This window comes from Scyliorhinus canicula, chromosome 10, assembly GCF_902713615.1.
Source record: "Scyliorhinus canicula chromosome 10, sScyCan1.1, whole genome shotgun sequence".
NCBI classification, from domain to species: domain Eukaryota; kingdom Metazoa; phylum Chordata; class Chondrichthyes; order Carcharhiniformes; family Scyliorhinidae; genus Scyliorhinus; species Scyliorhinus canicula.
In genome coordinates, this window is record NC_052155.1 from 51073749 (window position 1) to 51087317 (window position 13569).

Sequence of the window (13569 nt, forward strand, 5' to 3'; positions counted from 1 at the left end):
CCAGGGCTGCAAAACATACAATTGAATTTGATCAATCCAATAATTTGTGGGCTGGTACCAAAATAACTACCACGAAAGACACAGGAATATCATGAAAACCCAACCAGCTGACTCATGTCCTTCAGGAAAGAGAACATGCCCATAATAGCAAACAAATGACACCAGTTCATAACTATGCAGTTTATTTAAGTGCCTTGCTGTAAAAATCACTAGAAGGCAGCCAACATTGCACCCAGAGGATACATCCTTGCAGGCTGGGACCAGGCGTCGGATCAAACCAAAGATGAGGTGCGGTGCCCTTTCTTGTCAGCTTGGATTTAGTGTGGTCTCTCTTGTGCAGACAGTGAATTGGATTCAGTTTGGGTTGGTTTTTGGAGCCGGCGGTGAGCTGGATTGGGAGCTTTCCCTGTTCACTCTGCGTATTGGCTTTGTAGCTTTCAGAATGGAGTAAAAATTTAAACCCGCTCCTAATTTTGCACTAAACAGGAACTACAGAATCACTCCTGTAGGAAATGTCAGAATGTTGCAGTAGCAGGTAGCCTTCTGAAGCTGGAGCCGAGGCAGGTTGTTGAAACAGAATGCAAGGAGCTTTAATCTACATCTGACTCTGTGTGTTTCACCCCCCCAGGATTAACATTTGCTGAGCACCAAAAAAAATTCACAGGCAAAAGAGTTAATCAAAGCACAAACGCTGCGGTCATTGACTCCCATGTCCTCTGCCAATACAAATCACCGTGTATATATCTCCAGCTTCCTTGCTTTGTCTGCTTACCAAGGGCAGTAACCTATCCCAACAGATGTTTTAGCATACGTCGTAGCTTTTCAGCTACATTTTACTTCAAATTTGTTTTACAATGAGGCATCAATTAACAAGAAATCAAAAATTCCAAATCAATTCCCTTGGGACAAATATTTCTTGATAATTCCACAAGCTCTTCGATGTAGATGAAAGTATTGTTGTGTTTACATGATCAGAATCTATGTAACAAAGCTGCATCAGCAACTTCCTCTTTCAACCGCAGTCCAAACTCTACCTTATCACAAACAGCAGCAGCACAGTAACCGTTTCCTTTTCAGCCACGCTCCTGGGAGAAGCCACTAACTGAACTAACATGTTGTTAGCTTGGTTCGTTTTGGTACCTAAATCACGTGGTGCTGGCTGACACCTCCACACAAGAGGCTTGGGTTTAAGACAGGTTGAACTCCTTCCTCGAAACATAATTAAAAGTAAATTACTCCTTCAGCCCACTGCTGAATGAGGCAAAGCTGATCCAGAACAACCACCACCAACGTAACAGGAGTCGCTATACTGCAGGTGAAGCATTGAGAGGTTTTGATTTTGGTTATGCATTTTGGACCAAAAAAGGATAGGGCAGAGTATTTTCTAAATGGAAGGAGGTTAGGTACAGTGGATGTCCAAAGAGACTTGAGAGTTCAGGTGCATAGGTCCTTAAAATGCCACGAATAAGTGCAGAAAATAATTTAAAAGGCTAATAGAATGCTAGTATTTATACCTATAGGATTGGAATATAAACACACAGAAGTTATGCTGTAGCTATACAAAACCCTGGTTAGACCCCACTTGGAGTAGGGTGAGCAGTTCTGGGCACCACACCTTCAGATGGATATTTTGGCCTTGGAGAGAGTGCAATGCAGGTTTACTAAAATGATATCTGGACTGCGGGGGTTAAGTTATGAGGAGAGATTACACAAATTAGGCCTGTTATTGCTAGAATTTAGAAGGTTCAAGGGTGATCTGATCAATGTATTTAAGATGTTAACAGAGAAATACAGAGTAGATAAAGATAAACTATTTTCACTGGTTGGAGATTCTAAAACCAGGAGAGATGTTAGGAAGCACTTCTTCACGCAAAAGGTGGTAGGGGTTTTGAACTCTCCAAAAATAATACCACACTTAATTAGTATATTAACCTAGAGGTTACACAGGTACTCATAATCCAGAGAATGTGCATTTAAATCCCACTATGGCAATTTGAATTCCGTTTTTAAAATCTGCATATAAAGTTAAAGTGACAATGCAGCTGTTGATTATTGTAAAAACTGAGTTGGTTCACCATTGTCACGCACTTCGGAGAAAGAAATCTGGCATTCTTACCTGGGCTGTCAGATACGTGACTCTAGTTACCTATGAACATGACTGACTCTCAACTGTCCTTGGGTCCATCACTACCATCTCAGATTAAGTAAAGATGACCAATAAATGTCATCCTCATCAACAATGGCCATAACCCAAAATGTGTTCATTAAAAAATGTATATGAATCTGGACCATGTACAAGTGCATGCATCCATAGAACAGGAGTATTATATCACTAACAACCACGAGCTCTGTTTTAGAAAACATTGCAGGAATTTTATATCACAGATGTAGAGCTGTGGGCTGTCAGTAATTAATGCCATTATCAAACCCAGACCATGAATCTCCCCCGATAAGACTATAAGACACAGGAGCATAATTAGGCTACTCGGTCCATCGAGTCTGCTCTGCCATTCAATCATGGCTGATATTTTCCTCATCCCCATTCTCCTGCCTTCTCCCCATACCCCTGATTCCCTTATTAATCAAGAATCTATCTATCTCTGTCTGAAAGACACTTTGATTTGGCCTGCCCAGCCTTTTGCAGCAAAGAGTTCCATACATTCACCACCCTCTGGCTGGAGAAATTCTTCCTCATCTCTGTTTTAAAGGATCGTCCCTTTAGTCTGAGGTTGTGTCCTCTACTTATAGTTTTTCCTACAAGTGGAAACATCCTCTCCACATCCACTCTTTCCAGGCCTCGCAGTCTCCTGTAAGTTTCAATAAGATCCCCCACCCCCACCCCACCCGATCCTTCTAAACTCCCAACGAGTAAAGATCCACAGTCCTCATATGACAAGCTCTTCATTTAGGGCAGCACGGTGGTTAGCATAAATGCTTCACAGCTCCAGGGTCCCAGGTTCGGTTCCCGGCTGGGTCACTGTCTGTGCAGAGTCTGCACGTCCTCCCCGTGTGTGCGTGTGTTTCCTCCGGGTGCTCCGGTTTCCTCCCACAGTCCAAAGATGTGCGGGTTAGGTGGATTGGCCATGCTAAATTGCCCGTAGTGTCCTAAAAAGTAAGGTTAAGGGGGGGGTTGTTGGGTTACGGGTATAGGGTGGATACGTGGGTTTGAGTAGGGTGATCATGGCAGCACGGTAGCATAGTGGTTAGCATAAATGCTTCACAGCTCCAGGGACATAGGTTCGAATCACGGCTTGGGTCACTGTCTGTGTGGAGTCTGCACGTTCTGCACATGTGTGCGTGAGTTTCCTCCAGGTGCTCCGGTTTCCTCCCACAGTCCAAAGATGTGCAGGTTAGGTGAATTGGCCAGGCTAAATTGTCCTCAGGGTCCAAATTGCCCTTAGTGTTAGGTGGGGTTACTGGGTTATGGGGATAGGGTGGTGGTATGGGCTTGGGTAAGGTGCTCATTCCAAGAGCCGGTGCAGACTCGATGGGCCGAATGGCCTCCTTCTACACTGTAAATTCTATGAAAATCATTGCTCGGCACAACATCGAGGGCTGAAGGGCCTGTTCTGTGCTGTACTGTTCTATGTCTATGTCTATGTCTATTCCAGGGATCATTCTTGTGAACTTTCTCTGGAGCCTTTACAAGGCCAGCACATCATTCCTTAAATACAGGGCCACAAACTGCTCATAATACTCCAAATAGGGTCTGACCAGAGCCTTATACAGCCTCAGATGTACATCCCTGGTCTTGTATTCTAGCCCTCTTGACATGAATGTTAACGTTGCATTTTCCTTCTTAACTGCCGACTAAACCTGCACGTTAACCTGAAGAGAATCATGAACAAGGACTCCCAAGTCCCTTTGCGATTCTGATTTCCTAAGCATTTCCCAATTTCGAAAATAGTCTATGCCTAAATTCCTCCTTCCATAGTGCATAAATTCATATTATAAAAAATTCAAAAATAAGCTGGTACCGCTGATGGTGGGGATCTTTGAAGAGGCGATAGGGAAGGGGATGTAACCACAAACTTTGGGGCAGGCATCGATTTCCCTGTTACTTAAGAAAGATAAGGATCCTACGGAGTGTGGGTCGTATAGGCCCATATCACTTTTAAATGTGGACGCAAAGATACTGGCGAAGGTACTGGCAGGTAGGCTAGAGGAGTGCCTCCGGAAGGTGATAGGTGAAGATCAGACGGGGTTTGTGAGAGGGTGGCAGCTCTTTTTGAACATCAGGTGGGTATTGAATGTGGTTATGGTATCGGCAGAGGGGAAGGAAACAGAGGTGGTTGTGGCATTGGACGCCGAGAAAGTGTTTGACCGGGTAGAATGGGGATACTTGATGGCAGTACTAGAGTGGTTTGGGATTGGACCCAGATTTGTGGACTGGGAAAAGCTATTATATAAGGAGCCGAGGGCCAATGTCCACACAAATAACATCAGCTCAGTATACTTTCCTCTCCACCGTGGGACTAGGCAGGGATATCCCATGTCCCCCCTGCTGTTTGCACTCACGATTGAGCAATTTGCCATCGCATGAAGACGTTTGGGGGTATGGAAAGGGATAGTGCGGGAGGGGGATAGAGCATAGGGTGTCCTTATATGCCGTTGACTTATTATACGTGTCGGAACCGAGTATGCTGCTTTAGATACCTGGGGATGACGGTTGCTCGAGATTGGGGGGGGGGGGGCTCCGTAGGTACAACATTTCTAGTTTGGTGGGGAGGGTGAAAGCTGATCTGGCAAGGTGGGATGGTCTCCCTCTGTCACTGTCGGGTCAGGTACATGCGGTTAAAATGAATGTGCCTGTTTATTTTTCAATGCCTGCCGCTTTTCCTGCCAAAGGCATTTTTTTTTTTTTTACAGAGATTGACGAGATGATTACCTCGTTCATATGGGGAGGGAAGGTGGCCAGAATTTAAAAGGTGCTATTACAGAGAGGAAGGCAGGTGGACGAAGGGGGTTTGGGTTTTCCAAACCTGATGCATTATTACTGGGTGGAGAATGTGGAGAAAGTAAGGAGCTGGGTCAAAGGGGTTGACTCCCAATGGTTCAGAATTGAGGAGAGATTGGGTAGGGGGTTGGGATTGAAGTACCCGAACAGGCGCCACTTCCAACTGTCCCGGGGAGATACTCAGTGAGATAGAGATAGAGAAATACAGCACAGAACAGGCCCTTCGGCCCACGATGTTGCGCCCAACTTTTGTCCTGGGTTAATCATAGAATTTTGGACAATTTTTCATGGCCAATCCACCCAACCTGCACATCTTTGGACTGTGGGAGGAAACCGGAGTACCCGGAGGAAACCCACGCAGTCACGGGGAGGATGTGCAGACTCCACACAGACAGTGACCCAAGTCGAAATCGAACTTGGGACCCTGGAGCTGTGAAGCAATTGTGCTATCCACAATGCTACCGTGCTGCCCTTAAGAAGTTAACCTACACTCCATTATTCTACCCTAATCCAAGTACCTATCCAATAGCCGCTTGAAGGTCCCTAACTTTTCCGACTCAACTACTACCACAGGCAGTGCATTCCATGCCCCCACTACTCTCTGGGTAAAGAACCTACCTCTGACATCCCCTCTATATCTTCCACCATTTATCTTAAATTTATGTCCCCTTGTAATGGTGTGTTCCACCCGGGGAAAAAGTCTCTGACTGTCTACTCTATCTATTCCCCTGATCATCTTATAAACCTCTATCAAGTCGCCCCTCATCCTTCTCCGTTCTAATGAGAAAAGGCCTAGCACCCTCAACCTTTCCTCGTATGACCTACTCTCTATTCCAGGCAACATCCTGGTAAATCTCCTTTGCACCTTTTCCAAAGCTTCCACATCCTTCCTAAAATGAGGTGACCAGAACTGCACACAGTACTCCAAATGTGGCCTGACCAAGGTTTTGTACAGCTGCATCATCACCTCACGGCTCTTAAATTCAATCCCTCTGCTAATGAACGCTAGCACACCATAGGCCTTCTTCACAGCTCTATCCACTTGAGTGGCAACTTTCAAAGAACTATGAACATAGACCCCAAGATCTCTCTGCTCCTCCACATTGCCAAGAACCCTACCATTAACCCTGTATTCCGCATTCAGATTTGTCCTTCCAAAAGTGAGTCCGATAGTAATAGCAGTTTCGAGAATTGAATCACATCGACCATTGGGAGCGGAGGCTGGGAGGGGCAGGGGGGAGAGGGACTGTATGTATTAATGGTGACTATGGGTGATTCCTGATTCCTTTTTGTCATTTGTTTATGTTAACATGTTGGGTGTAAATTTGGGAGAAAATGTGAAAAAGGAGAATAAAAAATATTTTTTTTTAAAGTCACACTTTTCCACATTATATTCCATCTGCCACTTATTTGCTCAGTCTCCTAGCCTGTCCAAGTCCTTCCGCAGCACACCTGCTTCCTCCATTCTACCTGTCCCCCTGCATATCTTTGTATCATCTGCAAACAGAGCAACAGAGCCTTCAGTTCCTTCTTCCTTCTTTTTAATAAACTTTCTTGTCACAAGTAGGCTTACATTAACATAGCAAAGAAGTTACCATGGAAAGCCCCTAGTCACCACATTCCGGCGCATGTTCGGGTACACGGAGGGAGAATTCAGAATGTCCAAATTAGCAATCAAGCACGTCTTTCGGAACTTGTGGGAGGAAACCGGAGCACCCAGAGGAAACCCACCCAGACATGGGGAAAATGTGCAGTCTCCATACAGACAGTGACCCAAGCCGGGATCGAACCTAGGACCTGCTGCTGTGAAGCAACAGTGCGAACCACTGTACTACCGTGCCGCCCACATCCAGATCGTTAATGTACATTGTGAAAAGTTATGGTCTTGGCACCGGCCCCTGTGGCACACTAGTCACCAGCTGCCATCCTGAAAAAGGCCCCTCTATCCCCACTCTCTGCCTTCTGCCAGTTAGCCAATCCTTTATCCATGCCAGGATCTCACCTTTAATACCATGGGCTCTTAACTTATTTAACAGTCTCCTATGCGGCACGTTGTCAAAGGCCTTCTGAAAATCTAAATGAAACATGTCCACTGGTTCACCTTTGTCTAACTTCCTTGATACTTCCTCAAAGAACTGGAACAGATTTGTCAGACATGACCTCCCCTTGACGAAGCCATGCTGACCCAGTCCTATTTTATCACGCACTTCCAAATACTCCGCAATCTCATCCTTAATAATGGACTCTAAAATCTTACCAATGACCGAAGCCAGGCTAACCAGCCTACAATTTCCCATCTTCTGCCTCCCTCCCTTCTTAAACAGGGGCCTTACATTAGCCACTTTCCAGTCATCTGGGACCCTCCCTGCTTCCAGTGATTCCTGAAAAATCACCACCAATGCTCACCCCATCCTATTCCCCGAATCCCCCTTCCATTAATGGAATATTCCCTCCCCTGCTCTGAATTCCTATCCCATTATACAACAACTTCCATATATATAGTGCCCTTAATGTCGTAAAACATCCAAAGGAGCACGTCAGCAAGCCACATATGGAGATATTATGTCAGCTGAGAAGTAAATTTTAAGGAGAGTCTTAAAAGAAGTGGGTGGTAGGAAGGAATGTCAAAGCTTTGGGCTGAGGCAGCTGAATGCCACGCCATCAGTAGGCCAGTTAAAATGGCCATATTTGATGCAGAGATCTGAGGACTGTGGAGCTTGTTGAGGTGAGAGAGATGATGACAGGGAGGCCACACAGCAATGGAATTTAAAAATTAACATATTTCAGGCTGAGAACTGAGAAAGGGCAAAGCTGAACAATGTAATAAGAGTCAATTGAATCTTAATTGAGGATGCCAGTGCTATGTACAGTGTTGTACACTGTGTTGCCCTATTGTGTTTTCTTTTATTTCCTTTTCTGTTCATGTACTTAATGATCTGTTGAGCTGCTCGCAGAAAAATAATAATAATAATCGCTTATTGTCATAAGTAGTTTTCAATGAAGTTACTGTGAAAAGCCCCTGGTCGCCACATTCTGTCGCCTGTTCTGGGAAGCTGGTACGGGAATTGAACCCTTGCTGCTGGCCTTGTTCTGCATTACAAGCCAGCTGTTTTGCCCACTGTGCTAAACCGCCCCCACTTTTCACTTCACAAAATCCAATCCAGTAATTGCACACAGGCTCCGAATCCCCACCCCGATTTTCAAAACTTCTTCCTCTGAATTACCTTCCCAATAGACACAGCCCACCATCCCCAACAAATCCCCCCCAAATTTCAAGCACCTCCTAAATCCTCACCATGAACAACTAACCTCCTGACTCCCCAAAGCCTGTGTGCCATCTACAAGGTACAAGTCAGGAGTGTGATGGAATACTCTCCAGTTACCTGGATGCATGCAGCTCCAACGACACTCAAGAAGCTTGACACTTCAAGGGCAATTAGGGATGGCAATAAGATTTTTGGCCTAACCAGCAAGGCTCACATCCCGTGAAAGAATTTTCAAAAAATAGCCAGGACAAAGCAGTCCACTTGATTGGCACCCCATTCGTCATCTTGACTGTTCACTTACTCCGTCTCTGGCACATATTGGCAGTAGCATGTATCATGTACAAGATGCACTGCAGCAACTCACCAAAGCTCCTACAACAGCACCATCCAAGCCCACAACCTCTAAGTCACACACCATCCTTCCTCGGAAATATATCGCTGTACCTTCACTGTGGCGGGATTGAAAATCTGTAACCACCCTCTTTTAAAAAAAATAAATTTAGAGTGCCCAATTCATTTTTTCTAATTAAGGGATCATTAGCGTGGCCAATCTACCTAACCTGCACATCTTTGGGTTGTGGGGGTGAAACCCATGCAAACACGGGGAGAATGTGCAAACTCCACACAGACAGTGACCCAGAGATAGGATCAAACCTGGGACCTCGTCGCTGTGAGGTGGCAGTGCTAACCACTGCGCCACTGTGCTGCCCATGGAACCAAGCTCTCTAAAAGCATTCTGGGTATACCTACACCGCATGTACCGCAGTAGTCCAAGGTGGCTCACCAACATCTTCTCAAGGGTACTTAGAAATGGACAATGGGGCAGTACGGTGGCGCGGTGGGTTAGCCCTGCTGACTCACAACGGCGAGGTCCCAGGTTCAATGCTGGATCTGGGTCACTTACTATGTGGAATTTGCACATTCTCCCCATGTTTGCGTGGGCTTTGCCCCCACAACCCAAAGATGTGCAAGGTAGGTGGATTGGCCACACTAAATTGCCCCTTAATTCGAAAAAAAATGAATTGGGTACACTAAAGTTATACAAAAAAAAAGAAATGGACAATGCCCTGGCAGCAGTTCTTCGCATCCCAGGAGCAATAATTACTAAATCATCCAACTCCTCCAATGAAACACACACCAAATCCACCCAAAATGATTGAACTTCTATCATTAATCAGACTTCTCCCCAACTTAACCAAGCAACAATTCTCTGCCATAATAGAATTTGTTTCCCATTGGTCAAATCGTCCTTCCCTAAATTCCTCCCCCTTGCATCTCCCTCCACTGTCCCACCCCCTTTGTTGTCTACTCCAGGTCCCTCTGGCCACTATTCACCCCACTTTCCCCCTCAGTCTCTATCACCCTCACTGGACCATTAGCTCTGTTATATCAGAGCTAGTAGTCTGATGAGAGAGTAGAGAACCCACTCTATATTAGAATACATATTACACACAGCACAAGAACAGGCCAGCAGCCCAACCAGTCCATGCTGGCGTTTTATGTTCCACCCGAACCTCCTCACATCTTTTCTCATCTAAATCTACATTGTAACAATGTTTTTCCCTTCTCTCACTTCCCTTTAAATGCACTATTAATTTTGACCACCCCCTGTGGTAGCAATTTCCATATTCTCACCATTCTTTGGGTAAAGAAGTTTCTTCTGAAATCCTTATTGGATTTCTGATGGCCTCTAGCTACACTCCTCCCCACAAGAGGAAATAGTCTCTGTGCTCACTTGTCAAAATATTCCACCTTTACAGCCTTCTTAAAAAAGCTTCTCAAGCCTGTCAATCCTTTCCAAATACCAATATATTTCTGGTATCATCTTTGTAAATCTTTAATGTCTTTCTAACTTTTGGCACAGCTTTTAGTGATTGATGCATTTGTATTCAGAGATCCATAGGCCAACGACCCTCGGAAAGAGCACTCTACCACTACCCTATCCCCGCACCTTGATTATGGGCAATCCACCCAACCTGCATATCTTTGAACTGCAGGAGGAAACCCATGCAGACACAGTGAGAACATGCAAACTCCACATGGAGAGTTACCCAAGGACGGAATCGAACCCAGGTCCTGGCGCTGGGGCAGCAGTGCTAACCACCATGCCACCCTTTGTTCTTCACCTTGATCTCACCTACCAAGTAATAAGTGGCTTTCCTATTCTTCCGACCAAAATGTGCTCTCTCGCATTTATCTATAATGAATATGATTTGGCACTTTTTGGCCATTCTGAAAACCCTGTAATTTGATGCATTCGCAACTATCACTCTTTACATAGAAACATACATAGAAAATAGAAGCAGGAGGCCAGTCAGCCCTTCGAGCCTGCTCTGCATTTCAACAGGATCATGACTGATCGGCGAGTTCAATACCCTGGTCCAGCCTTCGCATATATACCATGATCCCTTTTGTCATTCCAGTAATTGATAATAAACAGACTGGTTTATAATCCTTGGACAAGTTCTGCTTCCATTCTTAAATATAGGAATTACATTAGCTATCCACCAGTCCTCGGGGGCGATGTTGTTTTCTCACAAATTATTAAATGCAAGTTTAATGCCTCGGCTGTGTCTTCCGTAGGTTTTTTTTATCCAATCCATCTGTACCAGGGGTATTATCCTCCCAGTTTATCGTGTAAAATAGCTCTTTGGCACAAAGGGTTATCAATAAGGAGGAAACAGTTACCTGTAATACTTTACATTTTACATCCCTCAGACCAATACAATGCAGATTAGGCGTGTTTAATGCATGCTGAAAGTCAGTGAAAGTGTTGAATGGTGGATGAACTTTGACCCACTCAATATGGGACAACAGTTTTATCTTAAAAGACATATATGTGTATGTAAAACACTGGATTGTTATAGTGTCCCCTGCTGTGGCCTGCCTTTACTAAGTTGTAAATAGAGGCCTAAAAATGGGTCTGAGGGATTGCGGAAAGGAGATCGGGTGAATGAAGCACTCTGTGTTCCGGCCCATGTGCCCCGGCCTCCCTTACCTGTGTCTGCCGCTCCCTCAACGCCTTCAACCGCTCCTTCCTCCTGAGCGCCTCCTCCTGCAGTTTCCCGGCTCCATCCGCCATGTTCCGGCAGCCCAGCGCCTACAATTCCCGACAGCCCTCGCGGCAGACATAGCCAGCCACTCACAGGGCGATAGGAGGGAACGCCGAATACATCGATTCATGCACCAGCATTTCAAACGCCAAACCCATTGAAAGTAAGTTAGTAACAGGAAAGACCTCAGACACAAACATAATCCCATTTAAAATGGTTCACTCTTCCATACATTGGGCTATCCCACAAGGGTATTCCTTAGATGTCTGTCTTTTTCTTATAGGTCGAGTTTTCTACTCTACAAAATATTATTTATTAATGAGTTCAGTATCGGTGGAAAAGTTAGTATGCAGGTACAGCAAATGATTGGGAAATCAAATAGAATGTTGATGTTTATTGTAAGGGGAATTGAGTATAAAAGTAGGGACATGTTGCTGGACAGGGCCTTAGTAAGACTGGATCTGGAGTATGATGTGCAATTCTACTATAATTGTTATAATTGCATTAGAAGCAATTCCTAACAGGTCCATTACCTTATGAGGAAAGGATACTTTTGGAGCTCTGAAGAATGAGAGGTAACCTTACAACATAGATCCAGGGTGAACTCGGCGGATAAATGTTATGAGGATGTTTCCCCTCTTACGGAGAAGTCGAGAACCAGGCGACACAATTTAAAAATATAACATGGACACTACAAGAACTTATTTTCTCCCAGAGGGTCGTTACTCTGTGGAATTGTCTTTCCCAGAAAGTGGTGGAAGCTGGGTCATTGAATACATTCAAGCCTGAGTTAGATGGATATTTGTTCGACAAGGGATTCAAGGGATATTGTGGGGGAGGGGAGTGGTGCTGGGGTTGGGGGGTTGTGCTGGGGTTGGGGGGAGGTGCTGGGGCTGGGGGGGTGGTGCTGGGGCTGGGGGGGGGGGGCAGCGGTGCTGGGGCTGGGGGGACTGCTGGTGCAGGCAGTAAAGTGGAATTGAGGTCACCATCAGAACAGGCTCAAGATGTCGAATGCCCTAATCCTGGTTCTTGTAGTCTTGTCTGTGTTTATGTGTGCCTGTCCGCATAGAGTTTAAATGTCACGTATAATGAGATCCATATATTTGTTGTATTTAGTGTGGGTTTTCTTCAATGAAGAACTGTAAGAATTTCCAGATTGTGCAACAAATATCTGTTTCCACATTTAAACCACCATCACAGACACCGATGTAAGCAAGAGTGTTATCTTAAAAAAAAACTTACCTTCTGTAAGAAATGAAGGTGAGGAAAAAAGTGCAGAAAACTGATGCATTTGGAGACAGCAGCTTTGTGATCTAGCTGCAGGAAGTGGAATTTGAATTCAATAAATCTGGATGACCATGAAACCATACGAACCTTAAGCCATTTAATTGGCCTGGCCAGCACATTAATGGTGCAATCTGTGGTACTTGCTAAAGAGAAAGTTTAGCTTTCCAAAGGTGACTCATGATCCTTGTCTTCTCCCCAAGTGCCTATTTTATCTGATGCAGGGAGACCGATAAACCTTCCAAAAATTAATAACTGCATTTTAAACTTGAGATGATCCTGCCTGCCAAAAACTCTTAAGATATATTGTACTGAACATGTGCAAGCTTCAATTTTGCAGGTCCATTAAAATCAACATGGCAGATTGTGGCTTCATTGAATTTGAAGCTGAAAACATTATCCTCCCTTTGCAGGCGAAACAAATATCAGAAGTCAAGCTAGCAGCCTCACTGAATGGAGGGTATGATATTTGACTCTCTTGCGTCATTGTAAGATATAACTGCCACCCCAGAAAGTGGGTCAAAGTGCATCCATCATTTCCATTGAATGTCATGCATTAAACAAGCCTAACCTGGGCATTGCAGTGCTCTCAGGGGTGTAAAATGCAAAGTAGCACTCCTTCTAGACAGTCCTTTATTGTCCAAGGTAACCACAGAAAATTTGCAACATGTTGGTCATGTAGATTCTAAAATGAAATTTGTATATTGAGAGAGGCACTCAGCACCAGAACTAACATTCATGATGGAGTTCAATATACATCCTGAAAGCAGTATTATTCGTTCTCATTGGCACACAGGGTGCAAATGGCTCCATTGAATTAAATGGTTACTGTCAACTTTGCAGCTGATACCACAGATTCACAGGAGGAGATTTGGACTCCAGAAAGAGCCATATTCATTTGCTATACCTTCTCTAGCTAGATCACCAAGCTACTGTCGTCAAATAGGTCCGTTTTCTGAATTTTCTCTTCACATTCATTTCTTTTTTAAAATAAATTTAGACTACCCAT

At 44.7% G+C, this 13569-nt stretch overlaps 1 protein-coding gene across 1 annotated transcript in view; it reads right to left on the reverse strand.

Annotated features, from left to right (window-relative positions):
- Positions 1-11369, reverse strand: part of ccdc12 (coiled-coil domain containing 12) — a 105489-nt gene extending 94120 nt beyond the window's left edge. Inside the window, exon 1 of the mRNA XM_038808908.1 lies at positions 11222-11369. Within this exon, the coding sequence (XP_038664836.1) occupies positions 11222-11305 (84 nt within the window). The 5' untranslated portion in view covers positions 11306-11369. The remainder of the gene's footprint in view (positions 1-11221) is intronic.
- Between the last annotated feature and the right edge of the window lie 2200 nt (positions 11370-13569).